Source organism: Moschus berezovskii, chromosome 1 (assembly GCF_049115385.1).
Source record: "Moschus berezovskii isolate FMDL1 chromosome 1, NW_MosBer_1.0, whole genome shotgun sequence".
NCBI lineage: Eukaryota > Metazoa > Chordata > Mammalia > Artiodactyla > Moschidae > Moschus > Moschus berezovskii.
This window is the reverse complement of record NC_142460.1, coordinates 95,739,065-95,764,871: the sequence shown is the minus strand read 5'-3', so window position 1 is coordinate 95,764,871 and position 25,807 is coordinate 95,739,065. Positions and strand designations below refer to the sequence as shown.

At 40.5% G+C, this 25,807-nt stretch overlaps 1 protein-coding gene across 3 annotated transcripts in view; it reads right to left on the bottom strand.

Annotated features, from left to right (window-relative positions):
- Positions 1-230: 230 nt before the first annotated feature.
- Positions 231-25,807, bottom strand: part of ATP13A4 (ATPase 13A4) — a 136,854-nt gene continuing 111,277 nt past the window's right edge. Inside the window, exons 26-30 of one of the 3 annotated variants that reach the window (XM_055407718.2) lie at positions 18,879-19,050; positions 17,996-18,189; positions 16,590-16,678; positions 12,992-13,072; positions 231-8,119 (exon numbers count right to left, since the gene is read on the bottom strand). In XM_055407718.2, the coding sequence (XP_055263693.2) occupies positions 7,907-8,119; positions 12,992-13,072; positions 16,590-16,678; positions 17,996-18,189; positions 18,879-19,050 (749 nt within the window). In that variant the 3' untranslated portion in view covers positions 231-7,906. The remainder of the gene's footprint in view (positions 8,120-12,991; positions 13,073-16,589; positions 16,679-17,995; positions 18,190-18,878; positions 19,051-25,807) is intronic. The other 2 variants (XM_055407726.2, XM_055407733.2) reach the window with 2 other exon arrangements.

The window sequence follows — 25,807 nt, the reverse complement described above, 5'->3', positions numbered from 1 at the left end:
ACTTTCACCAAATGCACCTTCACCTCCTGGAGAGGTGTCTCTCCTATCTTTGTAACCGATGTTTCCTTGGTCACATAAACCCAGGACTGTAGTCATAAACAGGGTCACAGATGCACTGTCATGCCAAAGTCCCTCCTGGATCACTGAGAAGATACACAGAGTGCTACAGCATGCTCTTCTCTCCCCTTCAGACTGCAGTCCACCAGCCCAAGATGATCTCTGGTGCTTCCGTGAGGTTTCTGTGGGTTTTATTTCACCTGGAGGTTGGTTGCAGAGGACTGCAATCTGGATTAGATCAATCTCATTGCAATCTGGATAAATCTGGATTAGATGCTCTAATCATATCTCCCCATCCTCCGTCTCCTTTAGCTACTCTCTAACTCCCTGAGCCATTTGGAGACATGCTCAGACTTTATAACACCTGTGTGATACCATCAGCCACTAGCAAAATGCATCTTGCTCTGGGGCTCACACAGTTATCTCTCTGCCAAGTGACAGAGGGCACAGGTGGATTCCCTCCACTGTGCTTTTATTACACCCTGACACACCAACCACAGAGTGGGTTTCTAACTCTGCCTGTGCCCCTACCCCTATCCTTCTCTCTCTCTCTCTTTCTCTCTCTAGCCCTTTCTCTCTCTTTTCATCACAGGCCCTTGTGAAAGTTTGTAAATTTAGGGTGAAACCAAAGAACTGATTGAAAAATATACAGTTAATTATACTTAAACTTTTCCCCTCTTCCCTAGTATCCATTGTTTAGGTTTTCAAAGTTTGCCTGGCTCAATTCTCTCTTCCCTTGAGTTGAGTACCTTGCTAGAAGAGCCTTTGCATTCACAAAGAAACTTCTAGTGTCCTCTACATACTGAGATGGTCTTTGGAGCATATATCTAGCCCTTCTAATTTCACAGCACACCTCCCCACATCTATTGTACACATGGACAGCCAAATTTATTAAGCACAACTTTGGAATCGCTATACTTTGTACTTTTGGTTGCTTTTATTCATGTCCTATTGTTTTAGTTAAGCTTCTTTGTATTGTTGAATGGAAAACAGATGTTCACAGACAAAGAAGGAGAAATAAATCAACAAAATGTCCCAGTGATTATATTTTTTATTCAATCATGCCACAGCTGCTTACAAAGCCCCAACCATGGTACTGTTCTGGGTGCAGAGTGGGAAGATGAAATGAATCATGCTTTGTCCCTACCCTCAGCGAAAGTGCTCCTAGTTAAAATGGGGTGGCACAGACACTGGAGGAAATTGGAACACTACAGGTTCGTAACACAAGGCGGAAAGAACTGCCTGCTACACAAAGAGTGAATATGTAGGGTGTGATGCATGTGGAGATAAAAGAGATCTCTCTTTTGGCTTGGCAGATTCAGTGGCATGCTAATTGAGAAATAGGTGGGATTTAGACATATGAGATAAGAGTAACAATTATAGAGAAAACAGCACGAGACAAGGTATTGAGGTGGAAAATGGTTGCTGTATGCTGGGAATAACAAGTGAGTTACTGAGCGCTGGGAACAGTCTGCTACGTTAGAGTGCAAGGACGAGAAATGTCTGAGATGAGGCCGCATGTGGCCACTGCAAGGGCTCTTAAATTCCTTTCTAAGCAATATGCATTTTATTTGGTAGAAAACTTAGACTAGAAGGGTTTCTAACCATGGACAGAACATGATCAGAGTTGAGCAATAAAATTTATAGGGACCTAGAGAAGCAAAAACAGAACAGATACTTCAGTTGGGGAAACTAGATAAGAGATTCTTAATTCAGACAAAGTTTTGGAGGGAAGGAATTTCTACACGCGAGACAGTGCCACAAGAGTGTTCAGGGGCTTAAGAACTGATTGGAGTGGGGACTAGTGAGACTCTTTGTTATATGCTATGATTGTTGTTACACAAGGAAAAGTCCTCACTTACCCACAAAGCCTTGATGTCACACAGAGCCGCCTCTTTTGGCTTGTGATACGATAGGAATGGTGTCCTGTGAGTTGTGCAGTGCCTAATACATGCAAGATATGTGAGACCTACCTGTGGAGTCCCGCCCCAAGGCCACAGGTGCAAGGCTTTGTACCAAGGCCACAGAAGCAGAGCTCAGAACCAAGGTCACCTCCAAAGCTGACTGAGCCGCTTTGTAACTGTTGCCAAAAGGCCCCTGGTCATCACTAACAAGCTTCCTGACTCCAAATTAGGCAAAGGTGCCCGGTCTGGTAGTCAGCCAATAGCATGACAACCAATCACCTAACGCTAAATTTCCAGCAGGAATTTTTTTTTGTCTTGAGTCTATAAAAACTGGCCATTAACTAATGAAAACTGTTGACTCTCCCTGGTGTGTTAGGAGGTCAGCCTGCCGCGTTCGCAGTGCCCACATTATATCTGCTCTTTGTTCTTAATAAACTCACTCCCTCAAGAAACGCTCCATGTCTGGAAATTCTTTTCCAGCCCTCACTTAGACTGCCTCAATACTTCTGGCAATATTGTCATCCTCACCCACACCTTCAAATTCAACAGTCTCCATGGTCGATTGTGCAGCATTTATCACAGCCCAGTACTTTATCAGATTTTTCATGGGGTTGAAACACTGAGAAGAGATAATGGGGATGAGAGAGCAAAGAAATAGAGCTAGGAGAGCCAGGATAATCCCTTGAACATGCTTCATTCAAACATGGAAGTTGCTCTACAACATGTTACATTTTTTTCCCCCAGTGAATTAGCTGATTTGATTAGCAGAATCTGGCTAGAAGTGAAGACCATAAAGGATCTTCACTTGGAAGCCTAGACTTGGATTTTAGACCCAGGTCATCCATTTCCTAAGTGCATGATTTTGAACAATTGGCATTTTTTTCGACCTCGGTTTCCTGAAAGTTTGCTCAAGTAATTATGTAGAAAACAAGCTGAGCTAGCAGGGCGAGGAAACCCTTGGATAAACTGCTCAGATCAGGCTAGACTTTTTGGAATAAGTGACCAGTGAGCTGAAATCTGGAGGAGGAGGAGACAGCCATGAGGAAGGGGGGTTGGTGGAAGTGAGGGGAATAGTCGAGAGAGAGAGGATGGCAAGAGCAGTCTTCCTGATGAAGGAACAAGATCGACAGGCTTAGGAAGGCCAGCGTGGCTTGGTCAACACCTCCAGGAGAGATACGTTTGGTGGTTGTTGCTTTTATTTGTATGTTTGTTCAATTCTGAAGAAAGTCATTCTGCTGATAAAGTTTAAAGGGTCATATTAACAAGTCTAAAGAAATCAAAGGACAGACAATGTTGTGTGGCAGCAATTTTCAAGGGTCTTTTTTTTTCTTTCACATAAAAAGTGAACATAGTACAAAGCCAAGAGAGAATTCATATGACCCTTTCACAGAAACTGTACAAAGCAGAGGCTGAGCAAAGTTCAAGCAGGGATACAGGCTTCTGCTTCTGGAGACAGAAGGCAAAAACCAGAACACTATCTGCTCTCATGACATCGGCTCTCAGAGCTCTGGTTTTATTTTACTCTCTCAGCTGTGGGAGCTGACCTTTTCTGTGATTGATGGTTAGCTTCAAGAGAACTTCTAGGAAAACTAAAAACTCTTTCTGGAGGAAATCATATTCATGATGACAATCCATTGGATAGTTGCCTTGCTTGCCTTCTTGTCTGTTGATGCTATGAACATCCCAGGGAGAACAACACGGAGTGACACAGCAGGGACTTCACAGCAGGGGTCCCATGTCTGAATCCAGCTCCAGGCTCCACTCATGAGTCGGGTGCCCTCAAACAGGTTACTGAGGCTTTGGAGGATTTAGTATCTGATGAAAAGAAGGAGGAGGGTAATCCTCACCCTGCCTTCCTCCTAGGATTGTTATGAAGCTTAAATAACAGACCGAGAATGAAAGTATTTTGGAGACTATAATGCCCTGTAACAAAGAAGGGAATAATCACATCTGCAGTGTTAGAAATGCCTGGGACTTTTGAAAGAAGTTGCTTTTTGGCCACATAACTGAAGGAGACTACCTCATTTTATTATCCAGAGTGAAAGACTTCACTGCAGAGAAAGAGAGATCGATTTTAGAACAACAGAATGATAGATTCTACTCATTGCTTTTGTACAGGATAATTGATGATAGCATAAACTACGTACCCTTTTTCCAGTCATCACATCTGCAAGTGTGCAGTGCACACTTCTGTGAACACAGAGGACACAGACGGCACAGCCGTATTTCCATTCGCTATTTCCACCCTTCCATATTTAGTAAGGGGAGCCTGGAGTCAGGGTTCTTCTCCACAGGTAAGAGCTGTCTACCGTGGGGTGAAGATACAGGTGAAATTGCTACTCACTCAGCTGTGTCCAACTCTTTGCGACCGCATGGACTGTAGCCCACCAGGCTCCTCTGTCGATGGATTTCTCCAGGCAAGAGTACTGGAGTGGGTAGCCATTCCCTTCTCCAGGGGATCTTCCTGACCCAGGGATCAAACCTGGGTCTCTGGCACTGCAAGCAGATTCTTCACTGTCTGAGTCACCAGGGAAGTAGCGGTAAAAGGATCTGCCTGCAATGCAGGAGACCCAGGTTTGATTTCTGAGTCAGGAAGATCCCCTGGAGAAGGGAATGGCTACCTGCTCCAGTTGAAAACTTAAACACCCCTGCTACTTTTAGGGACTTCTCTAGTGGCTCAGATGGTAAAAGAAGAAACCAGGGACTCTCCCAAATGATTTAGACCAGTTGACTATGTCCTTTTCCCCTCTATGTCCTGGTCAGGAAAGCACATTTGGTACAAGTAGTGTGGCCCTTGGGTTTGGGGCACTTTCTCATGTTCTTGTTCTTAAATATTTCAAACATGTCTCCCCCAGTTGTCAATTTGCCAGTCAGGACCCCTCACTGTACACTTTTTTTCTAGATTCCTGTCCCTATCAGAAGCCACCTTCTAAGCGACAGAGCAGTCAGCCTGTGTGTCCTCATCACAGTACCTCCCCAGCCCAGCCCCGCACAGGGTCCAGCTGCTGTTTTGTGTGAAGAAGAAGAGAAGTCGCTCAGTTGTGTCCGACCCTTTGCAACCCCATGGACTGTAGCCCACCACACTCCTCAGTCCATGGGATTTTCCAGGCATGAATACTGGAGTGGGTTGCCATTTCCTTCTCCAGGGGATCTTCCCGACCCAGGAATCGAACCCGGGTCTCCCGCATTGTAGGCAGACATTTTACCGTCCAAGCTACCAGGGAAGTTTTGTGTGAGCAGCAGTCATAAAAGCTTTGTGGGAGGCTGAGATCCAGGCTATCAAGTCTGAAAGGAATCCAGCAGGTAACTGAGTTTCATCTGATACTTGACTTCCTTTGCTAATCGGTCTTCGAATACCCATTGCAATCACCAATGTCAGGGAGTGCACACCTTGTGAGGTCACCAGCTTCTACCTCTGTCCATGCTGACTAATAAGGCAGCAGTCTTCGTGTCAGCCTGAAGCTATTCCCACCATGGTCTTCACCCATTGGTGGAGCCACCAGATCCAAATCAGAACTTTCTCTCTCAGGGTAACCACTTCAAGTACTTGAATGCCATTCTGGCATCTCTTGAATTTCCATTTTTCCTGGTTAAACTTTTCCTGCTCTTTTACTCACTGCCTCTGAGATCTAGTTCATCTCAAGAACCATGCTTAGAATAAGTCCCTTTTGGCCAAAGTCTGGTGGGTGAGGAACCAGAGTTTTCCACCCCTGTTCCCTGCCAGCTGTGTGTGAATTGCTGAGGATGGACTCACTTCTGATCAAGACAAAAGCAACTGAGTTGCAGAAAAACAAACACCTGTGGTTTGGGGTTTTGTTAACACACCTCTAGTCCAAGGCTGGCAGGGTGCCTGACATTCTTTTGAACTGGAGGCTCTGGTATTACAAAGACTTGTCTCTTGGCACCTGACAAAGAAGAAATTCACTCTTTGTTTGGCTGTGAGATCACACCATTCACCCTGCCCTGTTGGAGCTTAGTAATCAGGAGGCCTTTGGAGGTTACAGAGGGTTTGCTCAGAAGATGTGTATCGGAGGTCTGGGTGTGCTCTCCTTCCCCTGAATCTCAGCTTTCTCATCTGTAAAGTGGGGATGATAAGCCCTTCCTTGTCTGAGTTCCGGGAGAACTGTGTAACTCAGATGGCTAGTGGAGGTGACATAATTGGTGAGAGGGGGCTCTTCAAAGTATGAACAGTGCACCCATGCTTGCTCATCACTAGGCTGTAGGCTATCTCCTGCTTGCCCCTGCCCACAACTTTTGAATAATGAGAACAACTATTAGTTTTAGAAAAGACATTTAGAGCTGTCCTATCATTGCCAAGGCTGACTTTGTAAAAGGAAACATTCCGTTCTGTACTGAGGAAGACAATGATCCTGCAGCCTGTTTTAATGATTTGTCACACCCTGTTTTAAAACCAGCAGCAACAAGGTATCTTTGCGGCTGAGAAACACCATGTTCCAGAATTATCTGCAGTCACAGGGCACAGACAATGCTCAGGAGTTCAGCCGAGGAAGTGAATGCTTGCAGATACTATTCCTAAGTAGCCAAGTCAGTCAGGGACTCACTCTCTTCCCCAAATATTCACTTAGAATTAGCTGTTTGTCATGAAAATGTTGCTTTTGCCTTAAAAATACTATTTGTGGATGTTTTCCTAGAATTCAGTGTTGTCTGCTGAGCTAACAAAAACCTGGGTGTTTTCTATGCCAAGTGAATTCAATATAACCAAACTGTAGGAGTGATAAATTAAGGGGAAATTTTGCTTTCTAAAAACTAAAGCCTCAAACTTAAGAAATGCATAGGTTGTATGGGGACTTATGTTAATGATAATATAATGTTGTAGCACAAGACTAACTTTTCTCAAAAATAATAGAACAAAGGGATAAAAATATCTGGAATTGGGCATAAAAGATGAGGGGTTCCTAAAACAAAAAAGACCACAGGGTCAGGAGACAGTTCTAGTGCTCTTTGATGCGGGTTACTTCCCTTTCTTTCCCAGGAATATAAGCCAGACCAACGAGGCAATTTGTGGGGATGCTTGTTAAAAATTAAGAATTTCAAGATGGCAACAGCAGAGTACTAAACCAAGAATGGGACCTTTCTGAGCCCTGGTTTAACCACCAGATTACAAACCCATGAAGCCAGCCCTAAGGAGACTCTACTTCTAAGCTCCTTTGCCAAATTCCTGGTTAATGACTGTGAGTGATGGGAGAGGTGTGAAGAGCCTCCATCTTCCTTCCCTATCTCAGTACACACGGAGTTCTTGTGTTGAGTCAGTGGAACCATCAGATTGGAGCAGTCCCCATCCTGAGGAGGGCTATTCTAAAGAGTCACCTGGGTCAAGAAAGACATTCTTGAGTGTAAAGACACTGAGATACTGGAGTTGCTTGTTATTACAGCATTGGCTTAGCCTATCCTTACTAATACACAGGAGAGGCCAGAAATAGAAAAAAACATCTCCGATCTGAAAAGTACCACAGAGGAAAGGAAACCAGACAGTAAAGAGCAGTGTGATGGTTCTCAAGCATTTGTTTCTCCATCAATGAAATAAGAATTCAAAAATGATCTTTAACATGTTTATGGTTCTATGCTACTTTCCCTCAACTCAATAAAACATATACATCTAAGAAGAAAAGATTACATATTCTCCTTCTCCTTCAGCCAGGCAACCTCTTGGCCCATTGCCATCCTGGGCTATTCTTGAGTCATTGAACACCTCTAATACTTTCAGAAACCAGGAGAAAAATGCTCTCCTTAGGGCAGTGTTCAGCTCTGTAGAAAGTATCTTATCAAAAAGACTTTAATTTGTCACCATGATTGGATAGGTTTTCGATTCCTAAACCTCCAGCTGATATTATAAGAGTCTTGTTGCTTAAAAAAAATAAAATAACTGAAATTGGTCCCTTTTGTCATTGTTTCTATGTTATATAAACTTGGATATCACATTGTCTTCATAGTTGATCCTCGTTGCTCTCAAACACTGGGTTGCTGTAAGACACTCCCTTGCCACGTCCTGGCATATCAGTGCAGGAGGTCTGGTTTATTGGGGGCCAACTGGGGTCATTTGCCAAGGCTCTCTGCCATATCCGATACTGGCTTTTTGATTGATAGCCAAAACATCTTTTGATTATCATCCACAGGGCTCTATTTTCAATAATGGCCTCCTGCAAAATAAAAGAGTTATTGTTTACAATCAGAGGTTGTTTCCAGAATATAGCACTCATAAGGCATTACCGCATTGACTGTTTCAATCTAGCTTGACAAAGATCTTGAGTCTCTGCCTCCCAAGGCGATTTCACGTGAGAGGTCAAGGCCTCTCAAACTTTTACATTTAAGAAACACTTCTGGAAGAGAGTTTCTGAAACAAAAACATAGCTTGATGTAGTCTGCCTCAAGGATGAAATTTCTTTTGAATTTCATGTGTATCTTAAATGTGAAGTGAAAGTCGATGAGTCATGTCCAACTCTTTGCAACCCTATGGTCTTTACAGTCCATGGAATTCTCCAGGCCAAAATATTGTAGTGGGTAGCCTTTCTCTTCTCCAGGGGATCTTCCCAACCCAGGGATCCAACCCAGGTCTCCTGCATTGCAGGCAGATTCTTTACCAGCAGAGCCACAAATGAAGCCCAAGAATACTGAAGTGGGTAGCCTATCCCTTCCCCAGTGGATCTGCCCGACCCAGGAACTGAATGGAGGTCTCCTGAATTGCAGGTGGATTCTTTACCAACTGAGCTATCAGGGAAGCAGTAAAACCATCTAAATTCTGCAGTTTACTCCATATCACATCTATACATGATTTAATATGCTGCTGCTGATTTAATATAAATGACACTTAAAATCCCAAATGGTATTGACCTCATAGAAACCAGTGTATCCCAGCATATCATTGTATAACCATGAACACAGGTAAAATTGGCAATGTGGGCCACAGTTTTGGAGTTGGACAGATTTGGATCTGAGTGCCAACTCTGACACCTACCTCCTGTATGCAAATTAATTACCCCATCTGAACCTCAGTGATTAGAAATAATAATTCTGTCCTCTTAGATTTGTCATTGGGATTGTATAACTCCTTTTACAATGTAGGGCATGGCACAGCATAGCTGCCTCCCTTTACCATTCTTCTGAACTATTCATTTAACAAAGGGTTTGGCATTGCACCTTTTTCATATAAACCTCTAAACTTCACCTACAAATATTTCATTGCAATCCTTTTTCTAAGATAGCAAAAGATATGTCTCTTCGAAAACATTTCATGAGTTAAACTGAACCTTGAATAGAGCCCAAGTTATAATTTATAACACATAGTGCCTAAGAGACTATCATGTTAATTTCATTGTTTTATCATGTGTGGTCACAGAGATAGACCATCTTAGAAGTTATCATGAAAGAAACAAAGAGGAAAATATGAGGGCCTAAGAGGTCCCTTAGAATTAGAACTAGTTTTGGTGTCTGTCAGTGGTATTTTTGCTAAACTGAAAGAGTTAATTCTGTAGGATTCTACAAGGAATTTTGCTAGAGATAGTGGTTTCCTAAAATCCACCCATCTTTGACATCTGAGTCCACTGCTTATGGAAATCAAATAGAAGAGCTAGTCTGAATAGTCCTCTAAAAACTGATCATCTGTTGATCAGTTGAATACTCACATAGCCATCTCATCAGCATCTTGGAAACCTTAGGAAACACCTCGCCAGACCTGTTCTACATTCCCACAGCAAAGCTTTTTGTCCTCCTTAATTAACTAGAGAACAGTAGTTCTCTTTAGAGCTAGGATAAGGTAGGACCATGGGTATTTAATTAAAGGTTTTAAAATCTAATTTACATCCAGGAACTCTTAGTAGGCTTCATACAAAACATTCAACACACACACAGAGAGAAAGACTTTAGTGCTCTCCACCATATCTTGAACTTTGTTACAATTCTAGAAATGTGATAACCTATATTAGTTTGCTGCTCTGAAAGGGGAAACCAAAGAAAGCACTGAAATATTTGTCCTTTCATTCTACATTGTAAACTAGATACAGAAGGAGAAACAAAAGGAAAGCCTTGATAACACACCATTTCTCTAAAAAACAAACAAGAAACAACAAAAATTTTATTACATGAACTCTTTTGACAATTCAAATAATTCATATATATCTATATATACACACATACATATATATACACTTACATATCCACACAAATACATAAGTAACACAAGGACGGTTGTTAAAGCTGTCCACATTAACTCCTCTGCCTCTAAGAAGGAGGTTAGATCGTGAGATTAGCAAGTATAATAAGGTCTCATTCAGACTTGTTTTGTGCATATCAAATTACCCTCTCCATATGTGGGATGGGGTGGGGGTGGGGTAGCAGGGGTGGAGGTGAACAGGCTCACTTCTTAAATTTAAGAATTGAATAAACCTTTATGCTCAGTAGTGTCCAACTCCTTGTGACCCTATGGACTTCATCCTGCCAGGCTCATCTGGTGGTGGTTTAGTCTTTAAGTCATGTCTGACTCTTGCGACTCCATGGCCTGTAGCCTGCCAAGCTCCTCTGTCCATGGGATTCTCCAGGCAAGAGTAATGGAATGGGTTGCCACTTCCTTCTCCAGAGGATCTTCCCAACCCAGCAATCAAACCCAGGTCTCCTGCATTTCAGGCAGACTCTTTACTGACTGAGCCATGAGGGAAGCCCTTTGCCAGACTCCTCTGTCCATGCAATTTGCCCGGCAAGAATACTGGAGAATATGGTATTGGATCTTCCCAAGGCAGAGATCGAACCCATGTCTCCTGTATTGGCAGGTGGATTCTTTACCACTGAGCCACCTGGAAAGCCCAGCTCTATGAGGTGAGTTACTATTATTATCATCATTTTGCAGATGAGGAAACAGAGACTCACAGAAGTGTAGAAACTTGACCAAAATCAGAAAGCAAGAAAGGGTGGAGCCAGGATTCAAAGTCAAGTGGTCTACTCTGCAACTATATTCTTAACTGCAAATATACTGAAGGAGAATGGTTTTCTGTAGGGGGATTATGGCAGGCTTTGTTGCTTGATTACCCTGCAATCCATTCCTCCTGGCTCCTCCTTGCCACCTTAAAAAAAATATAACTAGTCCAGGACAATTTGTCTAAGTTTTTGGCCTAGATCCACTTTACCAGAATCCTTTTCTATTAAAACTGACAGTGAGACATAGTTCTAAGCAATGAGGCATAAGAGGAAGCTCACTAGTGAGCTGCAGGAAAATTTTTTGTTCCCTGATAAAAGGTTCATACTTGTGAGAAAAAAAAGCTTGCTGGTACCTCTTCTTCATTTTTTTTTAAACCTGCATGAAAACAGACCTCAAACCCAACTAACACAGCTACATGGGAGCTAAGCTGAGCACCATAAGCAACAAGCACAAACATGAAAGGTCAACTTCTAAGGATGGTGAGACAGGTGGAAGAATGCAGATTCCCAGTGATGCCATAGAGACCCTAAACTAGATCTGAAGTCACTGGCTTCCAATCTTCTTGCTAAGTGGTCCAATAAATATCTTTATTGTTTAAACCACTGTGAGCTGAGCTTTGCTACTCGTCTAACTGATCCATACATCAGGAAAAATTCATGAACAGGATAATACCACAGCTGTGCCACAGAGGATGGGATGGTATTTCAGTATGCAGAAATGGGGAAAGATGTTTGAAACAGAGGAAATAAAGTGATCATGGACAGGAATAAGATCTATACATAAGATTATCCCTTAAAGGGCAAGGACCATCTTTCTGCAACTCTTTAAGAGGACTCTCATGGTGATGCTCTTTGATTAATCTGGTGGCTTTGGGGACTATATGGTTTAGTATAGAGCTCCTTACTGTGGTTCCTGAGTCAGCTGCATCAGAATGACCTGGCAACCTACTATAAAAACTAAAACTTGTGTTTACTGCAGACCTACCAAATCAGAAATGCTGGTGGCAGGGCTGGACAATCTGTGTTCTAACGAGCCCTCCAGGGAACTCTGATGCCCACTCAAGTTTGAGAGGCCCTAGTTTAGCATATAGAGAGATGCTCCTTACCCTAATTCTATGTCCTGTTCTGCCACCAGCTCCTGCGCAGCCTTCACTCTGCTCAGTAAAGAAGGCTCTGTGCTTACAAGACACTGCAGGGATGTCAGGCTCCGGGGCTCACAGCCCACCATGAATCCCCCCTCACTGGAACATCCAGGGTTTGCGAGAGCAGGATGGGGACAGATGGATTCTTATAACTCATCCTCCTTCAAACTGGATGCCTTTTCTGGGGTGCAAACTGGATGCCTTAACTCTCCCCAAGAGTAAGCCTTAAGAACTGGAGATTTTGTCTGATAGCACTGAAGAAGCGAGTAAAGCACGTGGCAAGGGAAAAGGAGAGCACCAGCTCATTTTACTGAGGAAATGGAGCATAAAGAACAAAAGTCAGGAAAAACTTACTGTGAATCTTATTTCCCACCTGTAAAGTAAAAATGATCCAAGTTGTTCAGGGAAAGAAGCTAGACACAAAAGGCCACATATCACATGATCCCCTTTCTATGAAATGACCTGGATAGGCAAATTCATAGAGACAGAAAGTAGACTGGTTGTTACCAGGGGGTGAAGGAGGAAGAAGGGGAAATAAGAAGCAACCACTGATGGGTATGGGATTTCTTTGGGGGTAATGAGAATGTTCTGGAATTAAAAAGTGGTGGTGGTAACACAACTCAGTGAACATACCAAAAAAACCACTGAACTGTACACTTTAAATAAGTGAATCTAATATATGTGACTCATATCTCAATTTCAAAAAATAAATTTAGTTGGCTCTCTATATGTGAACTTTAGATATGGGTAAGACCTTATTCCATCCTCCCCAGCCCCCCTTTACCGACAGGAAAACTAATGCCCTGTTTAGAAATCATCACAGGGAACCATCATTGCTCATGTTGCCAAGCAAGGGAGCCCCTTGCACTGTCAAACCTTTTTGGCTAAAGCTGTTCTTTTTCGGACTCCCAGAGAATGGCCCTCGCCAACCCAACCAGGTATCAGTAACTCGAGGGCACTTACCTCCACGACAAAGGACACAATGAAATTGGAGCTCAGCATAATGACAATGTAGACCCTCCACAGGACAGGAGTGCACAGCAGCTGGTGGGAGATGAAGTACAATCAGTCTGAAGACAAATCATGCAGCAAAAAGTTCATGCTGTTCATAGTGTACTTTTTCATAGGTTGCAAATTACATATGTAATAAAAGCATACATAGATGCTTTTATATACATACACATACATTTTATATACATAAGTATATCTATGCATCAATGCACAGAAAACATGGAAGGATTACACTCAATGATTCCAATGACTTGGGGACTGATTGCTGCTTTCTTTTATCTTCCTTTGTTCTTCTTTTTACCTCTCTGTAATTTCTAAGTTTTATAAAATTAATTTGGTTATTTTGCAAAAAAAAAAAAAATAGTAAAAGTGGTTTTTGGGGTTTTATTAAAATTTTTATTTATTTGACTGCATTGAGTCTTGGTTGTAGTATGTGGAATCTAGATCCTTGTCCAGAGATTGAACCCAGGCTCTCTGTACTGGGAGTACAGTCTTAGCCACTGGACCACCAGGGAAGTCCCCAAAGTGTTTCTTGTTTACTTGCTTTGATTTGTTTTTATGAGGGAATAGAGGAATGTGGCTCTACTACCAGGAGATTCTGAGGGTACACCTGTCAAACCTCTTCTCTGTGGTGTCATATCTCCCTTCAGCTGAGTCCTGGTTTGAACCCTAAGTCAGGGTTTCCCCCTCAGGACTGTGCGTACAGCCTCCCAGGCTGTGTCATGACAAGGCTTCTCACCAATACAGAAATTAGGGATGAAACCTATCATCCTATCTTTTGCCCCTCTTTCTCTCTATCTTCCCTAATCCCTCCCCAGGCATGTAATATTTACATATTCATATTAAATGGATGAACAAATGGATGAATGAGTGAACTGAAGCCAAGTATACTCGTATGCACCTTTCACTGCCTCATACATTGCTTTATACTTTGGTGAGGATAAAAGCTGTGCAACTCTATGAAGGGCAGTGATATTAAAATTCAAAGTTCAAATCCATTTCTAGGAATTTCTCTTAGAGATATACATGGCTGAAATAATATATGTGTAAAGTTATTTTATTTCTGCTTTGCTGATAATAGTAAAAAATTAGAAGCAATTTAATGTTTGTCAATAGGGGACTCATATAAATTATGGTATACATAAATAGACATTGAAATACTACATTAGCATAAAAAATAATAAGAAAACATTATGTGCTAATATGCAACAATCACCAGAATATACTGTTACATGAAAGAGCCAAGTGCAGAATTGTATATGTGGTTGTGGAAGCCATGAAAATGCTTCACCTGGACCTCCTGCTGCTTGGAGGATAAAAGGCAAACATTCCAACTACCACCATGCTTAGAATATAAGCATGTTCACCCTGTGACCACACTCTGCATGCATGGTCTGCTCACAGTTAATAAGTGAGGACACCAGGGCTTCTACCTACACTCATTCTTGTGAGACACCTCTGATGGGAAACTTTGGCTTGATTTTCCTGGAACTGCGCTGCAGTCTGAAACTTGACTCCTTCAGCTCACCTTCCATCTCTTTGTCCTTCAGAGGGATCAGACCCATATCATAGTGTGGCACCCTCCCCATCTTCACTGGCTGCCTAATCTCTTTCCTCTATGGGTAATTTCTCCAACAACTTTATTGTACATCTCATCTCACCTGGACATCTCCATATCAGACTATTTGGACACATGTAATAGTTTGCTATTATTTGTGTAAAAATGTGGTAGAATATATCTATAAGAAATGTATATATACACATGTATAATACATATCCAAAAGTATGTAAAGTAAACTGGTGTTATAAGTTGTCTCCAGGGAGAGGGAATGGTAACCTGGGAATAAGGATCACAAGGGAGATTGTCACTACACAATTTCTCTAACTTTTGAATTTTAAACGATGAGAATGTTTTCTCTATTTTAAAATAATTATGAAATTTTTAAAAAATGAGCAATAACTAGGTTGCAAAGCAGCATGATTCCATTTAAAATAAAATAAACTTCATAACTCAGTCAAATACACATTTATAATATATGAATTTTCAAAGATGGAAAGATCCACTCAATAATGTTATAATTTTCCTTACCTGCATAGTTTTATTTTCTAAACTGTACCCGTAATTTTATGAAAAAATTTTAAAAAATATTTTTAATGTGAGAAATAATTCTTTGCAGAATCTTTTGAAGTCATGCAAAAGAGTCTTCACTATTTTGTTGTTGTTTAGTCACTAAATTGTTTCTGACTCTGAGATCCCATAGACTGTAGCCTACCAGGCTCCTCTGTCCATGGGATTTCCCAGGCAAGAATACTAGAACGGGTTGCCATTTCCTTCTCCAGGGGATCTTCCTGACCCAAAGATCAAACCTGTGTCTCCTGAATTGGCAGACAAATTCTTTACCGCTGAGCCACCAGGGAAGCCCCCTTATTATTAAAGAGTATAACTAAATTCAACATGTCCCAACCTATAACTTTTGCAGGATTAAGGAATTTTAACTCACTTAGAAGGCCGGTGGGCAAAGACTATTTATCTCCATGAGTACCTAATCTAGTTCATGAATACAATTGCACTGTTAACTACAGTAATACAATTATAAAAATGAAAAACTGAATGTAGATATTAGCATATATGTCAGATGTCACTGTGGGTTTGTGAAGGTGTTGCTGGTTTTGAATGCACTATGTACTTCAAAGGCTTATCTACATTTAGGAACCTGATCTACAATGATCAGTCATCAGTCATTGCCATTATGTACCATTCACTATGCCAGGCACTGGAAATACAAGAATGAATAAAATGGAATCTTGGCCCTCATGAAACTTATCTTTGAGATGGAGAAGCAGACAGGTAATTTTGCAAAGAACTAAAAGCTCAGTTCCTTTTATCATCTCTTCTGAATTCTATTTATTGATCTAAAAGACATTTATTAATGTCTTATTAATTTATTAACTTCTAATTCAAAAGAAGAAAATATTAGAATAAATCAAAATATACATTTTCCCTTGCTTGACTATGTAGAATTTCTGTCTCTTATAGAGTTTCAAAGTTATCTCAAAATTACAAAATATAGGAGAGTTCCTTGAGATAAGATATGGATCTTTGAAAAGTTTTGAATACATTAAGTATGCACATACAGAAAAACATGTTTTAAAGATGTTTTAAAAAGATGCAAATACAGATTTGAAAACTAACCCCAAAATTGTTACAGGCAAAACTGTTTAAACAGCTTCAAAATAAAACCATTTAGGAAAAATTCTCTCATATTTGAAAAAGAAGATGTATAAATAGAATTTCCAATCTTACAGGGATATTTTAAAGGTAAAGTGTTCAATGTTTTTTAAATACTTGAAGTCAAGACTAGACAGAATTTCATCTCCTGACTAGTTTAAATTTTAAAAAATGAATAAATTCAGCATTCTTTTTAACCCTCCCATCTCAAAAGAATAATAGGTATCAAGAATCCATGTCAATTGCAATTGCAGCCCAGTTTTTGAAGTCAGGGTTTTATATAACTATAAAATATCACCACATCCCAGAGATAAGACTTACATCCAGGAACCTATATAATTCTGGAATATCAGCAAATAGAATGAATAGACACACACTCAGCTGTACGACCAGCACAAGGACAAATATATCTGAGGAAATAAGAATACAAGTTATCATTTAGAGAAATCTGAGAGTAGAGAGTCTCACATCCATTGACAGACATATGCTGATTAACACTGATTAGATTTACTTGATTTCTACATCAAAATACGCAGAATAGATGAAAAGTACTCATTTCTATGAAATGAGTCTCACTTCTACAATTTTTTGCATGCCCTTGAGTTAAGTGGAAATTTTAGCATGCTTGCTATATGTTTTAATTAATAAAAATGGGAAATAATAACATACAGGGTAATATTGACAAAATATGTTTTCAATAAATGCCTTGAGGATATCCAAGTATCCGAGTCTCTTTAATGCAAATCATTTGCAAATACAAATCCTTTTCTGGAAAAAGGGAGGGCTGTAAATAAACAGGACAGCAGCCGCAGGAAATGTTTAAATTGCAGTCACGTGGAGGTCAGCATTCCACTGCTTCCTCACCGCAAGAAGAGCAAAATAACTTTCTCTGAACAGATTTATATGAGGATATTGATTCTTCAAATTGTACTTCTAAATTTTCCCACTTAGAGGGGGAGTGATGCTATATAAATATATGTCTCTTACCAAATCACTCACGTCTCCTAACACGCTCCCTCACCCCCAGCCCAGACTGGAAGGAGATGAGAGGTACTTTGGTCATCAGCCTCAGTGATCTATAGTCAAGATCCCCCAGGCTGAACCTGCTCCCAGAACTGCCAGTCACACAGACCACCTGATTATTGTGCTGTACATGTCAGTAGACATGTCCAACTGAGTGCTGTCATCCTTCTTCTCACCTCCTCTGAGATGAATTCTGATAAGCAGAGAATTAAATGCATCTTCCCAACTGGTGGTAAAGAATCTGCCTGCCAATACAGGAGATGCAAGAGACGCAGTTTCGACCCCTGGGTCAGGAAGATTCCGTGGAGAAGGAAATGGCAACCCACTCCAGTATTCTTACCGAGCATATCTCATGCACAGGGGAGCCTGAGGGGCTACAGTTTATGGGGTTTTACAGAGTCAGACACGACTGAGCATACAAACACAAGGTTCCCGATTTGGAGTAATCCCATGAAAATATACCTAGAGACATTTCTAGTGAAGGGAAAAGGTGGATTAAGAAATTCTAGCATTTAATGCAGCTTCGACGGAGGTAGTAAAGGACCAGGAGATGAGGCTGCATGTGTTTACAGAGCCCTGGAGCAGAAGTCAGAAGACCCTAGATGAGGACCAACTCTGCAACTGCACCTTGAACGAGCCAGGCATGTCTGTTCTCCTCTCCAAAGAATGAGCTCTCTCCTCTGATTCGGTATAATTCTACTCACAGTTTTTGTATGTGGGCTGCCTAAATGGTTTTCCTTTGGAGAAGACAAGAGCCACAATGATGCAGTTGATTGTTCCCAAGAACCATATAGTAGTGTTCTCAAAACTTGTGAAGACACCATTAGTTCCATTTTTTACTGGAGCAGTTGGAGAAATAGTTAACTTTGAAATGGTGTCATTTTGCTCTGTGCAGGCACTAAAAAGGAAACCAAAAAGGCTAATGAAGTGAGATGACAAGCCCTTCTGAAGCATATGTATATACACGACTCTGTGCCCCGCAAGGCTTCTATAATTACCTACATTTTGGGAAAGAATATACTGAAAAGTACAAGAGAAAGAAATCAGCATGTGTAGATCTGTATTTTGGGTAGATGAATAGATGATAGATAGATAGATAAACAGATTTAAAAAGTTACTTATTCAATAAATTGGGCGTGAATCATGTATTAAACCTGTGTGGGAGAAAAAGATGTAAATCATGACTCTTTCCTCTGTTTGCTTAAGATTTCTGAACATTTACAAGAAGGGTGACTGTACAATTGATTGTCCAACAGGCACAGATTTCAATAGGAAAGGGAAAAAATTAACCATTTCGTTGGATTATCAAGCTTAAAATAGGGCTGCCAGCAGCAGCAGCTAAACTATAATGTATGCTCACCTTAGATATAAAAGATGGCCATAGTTCACTATCATACAAAACGAGGAAAGAGAAACACCAATGAATGAAGCCACCAAACAGTGCTACAGAGATGCACACTCTGTGTGTCAAGGGCATTAAGGAAGCCAAAACCTTTAGCAGAATGAAGATCCATTTGCCTCTCGACATATGGGCCAGGTGATGTTTGATAGAAATTGGAATACGAAAATCTAAGGCTGTGACCATACCTGTGCATCCCCATGGAATACCAAGGCTGCCTCTGAACCAGAATGAAGCCCACAATGTGCATGGCCAGGCTGAGAAGAATGTTGAGAATCACGGAGAGCAGCAGAGGTGGGGAGATCAGCCGTCCTGCTGGTCTGAAAGGCACCAGCTTGGGATAGGCACCGTTCAAATTCACTACAAAATAAATTCAGGTTTTATATGGTATACGACAGGAGGCAATTTTTGCATTCTTCATCAGAAGTATGGCATAACTTCTTGGTTCCACATATTTGAAGAAACTGACAATTTGGAATATATCACAAACAGAAGGAATAAAATAATGAATGTATGCAAACTTAAGTCATACGAGGAATTCTTGAAAGAGAAGACATAGAACAACCACAAGATACCTTTTTTCCCCTAATGAGTAGGCAAACTATTAAATTATTGATGAGGAAGTGATGAAATGAGCACTCTCATATACTGCTTGTGGAAACATAAATTGACACAAAAAAACCTTCTTCAGGGCAATTTGGCAATAAATATGAAGAAACTGAAAAATGTTCATCACTTGTGACATAACTATTCCACTTCTGGAAATTTATCCTAAGCTAAAAAATAGAGTTGTAGGAAGATGTTCATCACAGCATTGTTTACAATAAATTGTGGTACATCTCTACAATGAAACAACATGTAATCACTAAGAAATAATGTTTTCAAATATTAATAGCAAAACAAGGTATGACATTAGCAAAATGGCAGGTTAGGTGGTTCCAAGATCTCATCCCTCCACAGAAACATTGAAAGACAAAAGGAAGCTGTCAGAACCAGCCTGTCAGAAGTCTAAAAAACAGACAAAAGTCTCCAGCAACCAAGCAGACGCTAAATCAAGAAAAAGATAGCTTAAAAATGGGAGGAAAGTTTTGTACCATTTTTTACTTGCCCTTGCCCCACTCCATCCTTAGTTTACTGGCAACCATGAACAAGGTTGTCTGCGTTCCCAGCAGGGGATCCTGGTCCCTGGTTATAGAAGGGAAAAGCAGACTTTATAGACAAGCTATTATGTGTGTCTGTTCTAACCTGTCTGGGGACTACCAGAGGATTGTGCAAGGTGTTCATCTCTCTTTCATCTAATACAAAACAGTAAAGGCAGAAAAGCAGCATAAACTCCTTGAAAATATCGTAAGGCTAACAAGCAACAAAGGTCTGTCTAGTCAAGGCTATGGTTTTTCCAGTGGTCATGTATGGATGTGAGAGTTGGACTGTGAAGAAAGCTGATCGCCGAAGAATTGATGCTTTTGAACTGTGGTGTTGGAGAAGACTCTTGAGAGTCCCTTGGACTGCAAGGAGATCCAACCAGTCCATTCTAGAGGAGATCGAGCCTGGGTGTTCATTGGAAGGACTGATGCTAAAGCTGAAACTCCAATGCTTTGGCCACCTCATGCGACGAGATGACTCACTGGAAAAGACTCTGATGCTGGGAAAGGTTGGGGGCGGGAGGAGAAGGGGACGACGGAGAATGAGATGGCTGGATGGCATCACCGACTCTGTGGACATGAGTTTGAGTGAACTCCAGGAGCTGGTGATGGACAGGGAGGCCTGGCGTGCTGTGATTCATGGGGTCACGGAGAGTCGGTCACGACTGAGCGACTGAACTGAACAAGCGACCCACAGTCACAGGGAGCAAACAATTGCAGTTGAGACACAAAACAACCGTTTGTGGCTTAGAAAGAAAAGTTAAGGAGCATTTATTTGGAAAATTATAGTATTCAAAAGTACCTGTGCCTTTGGAGAATGTAGAAAGTCATGTGCCTGCCAAAATGAATGGTCAGAAAAAAACCTGTTTTTAACCCTGAATAATCACTCAACTCAGCATAAGCTTGGTAATGTGTTCAAATGCCTCAGTACAGAACAAGTCTGCAATACTGGGAGAGGTATTTCTTTGTTCATGTCATGGAATTCAACTCACGGATATTTCTGTCAAAATATTAGTTGAACAAAAGCTAAAGCAATAGAGATTTTATTGACCACATGTGACAACTGATCCAAATCTTTGCAGAAATAGTTTAGAAAAGTTACTAAATAAATGGACTACTACAGCCATCAAAAACCAGCAAAACAAAAAAACATCAAGACCTGGGGAAGGGAAAGAATCTGATTTCCAGAGTTACAACATTATAATATTTAATGGAATAAAATAAACAGACAAATTATTTCTGAGAAAGCCGAAACATTGGACTTACTGGGAAAAGACTAAAACAACTGTCTTTAATATGCTTAAAAAAACTAAACAAAGTCAAGCAAATAATATATGAGAAATTTTAAAGTGAAGCCAAAAGACATTCTTTTTCGGTTCAGTTCAGTTCAGTCGCTCAGTCGTGTCTGACTCTTTGCGACCCCATGAATCACAGCACGCCAGGCCTCCTTGTCCATCACCAACTCCCGGAGTTCACTCAAACTCATGTCCATCGAGTCGGTGATGCCATCCAACCATCTCATTCTCTGTCGTCCCCTTCTCCTCCTGCCCCCATTTTTGACACCAGTAAAGGTAATTATTTAGACAAATATAAAATCCAATATTATTCTATTTTTGTTTTTTAACCCCATTTTTTATTCCTACATGATCTAAAAGACAAATACATAGAAATAATTATATATGTATGTTATTGAGCACAAAATGGATAAAGATTTAATTCGTGATAACCATATGAAAGGAGACAGAGCTATAAAGCAGCAGAGTTTTTGCCTGCTACTAACGTTAATGTGAGATGAGTGCAATCGTGTGGTAGTGTGAGCATTCTTTGGCATTCCCTTTCTTTGGGATTGGCATGAAGACTGAACTTTTCCAGTCCTGTGGCCATTGCTGAGTTTTCCAAATTTGCTGGCATATTGAGTGCAGCACTTTCACAGCATCATCTTTCAAGATTTGAAATAGCTCAATTGGAATTCCATCACCTCCACTAGCTTTGTTCATCGTGATGCTCTCTAAGGCCCACTTGACTTCACATTCCAAGATGTCTGGTTCCAGGTGAGTGATCACGCCATCGTGATTATCTTCGTCGTGAAGATCTTTTTTGTACAGTTCTTCTGTGTATTCTTGCCACCTCTTCTTAATATCTTCTGCTTCTGTTAGGTCCATACCATTTCTGTCCTTTATCGAGCCCATCTTTGCATGAAATGTTCCCTTGATATCTCTAATTTTCTTGAAAAGATCTCTTGTTTTTCCTATTCTGTTGTTTTCCTCTATTTCTTTGCATTGATCTCTGAGGAAGGCTTTCTTATCTCTCCTTGCTATTCTTTGGAACTCTGCATTCAGATGCTTATATGTTTCCTTTCCTCCTTTGCTTTTCTCTTCTCTTCTTTTCACAGCTATTTGTAAGGCCTTCCCAGAGAGCCATTTTGCTTTTTTGCATTTCTTTTCCATGGGGATGGTCTTGGTCCCTGTCTCCTGTACAATGTCATGAACCTCTGTCCAGAGTTCATCAGGCACTCTATCTATCAGATCTAGATCCTTAAATCTATTTCTCACTTCCACTGTATAATCATAAGGGATTTGATTGAGGTCATATCTGAATGGTCTAGTGGTTTTCCCTACTTTCTTCAATTTAAGTCTGAATTTGGCAATAAGGAGTTCATGATCTGAGCCACAGTCAGCTCCTGGTCTTATTTTTGCTAACTGTATAGAGCTTCTCCACCTTTGGCTGCAAAGAATATAATCAATCTGATTTCGGTGTTGACCATCTGGTGATGTCCATGTGTAGAGTCTTCTCTTGTGTTGTTGGCTTCAGCAATATGTGAATCGTGAACTTCCAGATGTTCAAGCAGGTTTTAGAAAAGGCAGAGGAACCAGAGATCAAATTGCCAACATCCTCTGGATCATGGAGAAAGCAAGAGAATTCCAGAAAAACATCTATTTCTGCTTCATTGACTATGCCAAAGCCTTTGACTGTGTGGATCACAATAAACTGTGGAACATTCTGAAAGAGATGGGAATACCACACCACCTGCCCTGCCTCTTGAGAAACCTGTATGCAGGTCAGGAAGCAACAGTTAGAACTGGACATGGAACAACAGACTGGTTCCAAATAGGAAAAGGAGGAGTACGTCAAGGTTGTATATTGTCACCCTGCTTATTTAACTTATATGCAGAGTACATCATGAGGAACGCTGGGCTGGAAGAAGCACAAGCTGGAATCCAGATTGCCGGGAGAAATATCAATAACCTCAGATATGCAGATGACACCACCCTTATGGCAGAAAGTGAAGAGGAACTCAAAGGCCTCTTGATGAAAGTGAAAGAGGAGAGTGAAAATGTTGCCTTGAAGCTCTGGTCCCATCACTTCATGGAAATAGATGGGGAAAGAGTGGAAACAGTGTCAGACTTTATTTTTTTGGGCTCCAAAATCACTGCAGATGCTGACTGCAGCCAGGAAATTAAAAGACACTTACTCGTTGGAAGTAAAGTTGTGACCAGCCTAGATAGCATATTGAAAAGCAGAGACATTACTTTGCCAACCAAGGTCCGTCTAGTCAAGGCTATGGTTTTTCCCGTGGTCATGTATGGATGTGAGAGTTGGACTGTGAAGAAGGCTGATCGCCAAAGAATTGATGCTTTTGAACTGTGGTGCTGGAGAAGACTCTTGAGAGTCCCTTGGATTGCAAGGAGATCCAACCAGTTCATTCTCAAGGAGATCAATCCTGGGTGTTCATTGGAAGGACTGATGCTAAAGCTGAAACTGCAATACTTTGGCCACCTCATGCGACGAGTTGACTCACTGGAAAAGAGTCTGATGATGGGAGGGATTGGGGGTAAGAGGAGACGGGGACGACAGAGAATGAGATGACTGGATGGCATCACCGACTCGATGGACATGAGTTTGAGTGAATTCCGGGAGTTGGTGATGGACAGGGAGGCCTGGCGTGCTGTGGTTCATGGGGTAGCAAAGAGTCGGACATGACTGAATGACTGAACTGAACTGAACTAAACATTAATGTACCTATTCAACTAGATTGTCATACATTTAGCTTATTACATGTAATCCCCATAATTATATATTATATAGTAAAAGACCTAAAGTTAGCATCACACTTAAGGGTGAAATATTGAGAACTTTCCCCTTAAGATCAGGAAGAAAACAAAGATGCCCACGTTCACCATTGCTATTCAACATTGCACTGGAAATTCTATCTAAAGCAATTAGAGAAGAAAAATAGATAAAAGTCATTCAAATTGGATGAAAGAAGTACAACAATCTCTACTCACAGGTGATACGATCCTATATTTTGGAAACTGCAAAGAATCCACATGAAAACTACTAAAGTTAAAAAATGAATTCAGCTATGTTGCAGGATCAACACATAAAAAAAATCAATTGTGTTTCAACACATCAACATAAATGGATAAACAAGATGTGATATATACATATATATAAAAGAATATTATTCACCATGAAAAGAATGAAGTTCTAATGCATGCTACAACATAGATGATATGAAAGTATTATGTTGAGATAAGCCAGAAACAAAGGGACACATATTAAATGGTTCAACTTATTTGAAATGGCAAATTTATAGAGACAGCGAGTAGAGCAGAGGTTATGAGAGACTGGATGCAAGGACAATATGAATTATTTCTTATTAGGTAAAGATCTTCTGTTCAGGGTGATGCAAAATGAGAAATAGATAGTGGTGATGGCTGAACACTGTTGTGAAGGTAATTAATGTACCTGAATTGTATACTTAAAATGGTAAAAATGGCAAACTTTATATTATGTATAATTTAATACAATCAAAAAAGTTGAAAATATTTAATGACATTAAAAAGTGGGCATAAAGGTAAACAAAAAGAATCAGGATGAAAAACACATATAGAAAACATAATTCAAATACATGTATATGTATATACATATATATGATTGGAAGGAAATATGTCAAAATGCCTTCATTGGTTAGCTCTGGAGAGTAGAATATAGGTGGATTTCTTCTTTGTTATATCTTGTAATGTTTTCCATTTTATTTTCACAATGAATTATATTAATCAATCATAAAAACAGTAAAGAGTCAAGTATATGTATCAAAAAATAGATAAAAATCTGGAAATTCTTGTTATGGGTAAGAGAAGAATCACAAAAGAAAATGAGAGCTGTTTGCAAATATCTGAAGGACTATTTCAGCAGAAAAATCAGATTCTTCTCTGTCTTCCCAAATGGCAGAACTGAGAACTGAGATGGGTGAAAGTTACAGAGAGACAGAACTGGCTTGATGTGAAGGATTACTCTGTTAGCAGTAAGGACTGTCCAAGAATGTTCTTATGGTAGATTTACCAAATATTTAATGAGCTCCTTTGATGTGTCAGGCACTATTAGAAGTACTGGGAATACAGCAGTGATCAGGATAGATAAGGTGCTGTTCTCGTGCAGTGTACACCCCGAGAGAAGGAAAGCAGACAAAAACAAATAAAAACAGAAATTAATGCCATAATTTCAGATTACAGAAAGTAGCATGAAAAAAATAAAGCAGAACGAGTGATGGAGAATAACTGGCTTGGTCATATTTAAATGACCTTTCTGAGGTGGTGACATTTAAGCTAAGATCTGACTCTTAAGAAAAAGCCGAACACATAGGCAGTTCTACTGGGAGAGTACTTTAGGCAAAGAAAATAGCAAAAAAAAAAAAGATGCTGAGGTGACCACAGTTGGCAATGTTCACAAGACAGAAAAACCAGGGTGTCTAGAACAAGGACCTGAGTTGCAATATGGTTAGAGGTGAATTTGGAGAAGTAGGCAGGAGCCGGATCATGTAAGATTTCAGATTTAGAAGAAATAGAAAGGATGACAACAAAATTTACATGCAAAAAGTAACACTGTTACTATTGTGTAAAAGGTAAATTGGGGTGAGGAGAAAGCAGCAAGATCAGTTGTGAGGGTTAACACAGAAGTCCTCAAGTGAGGTG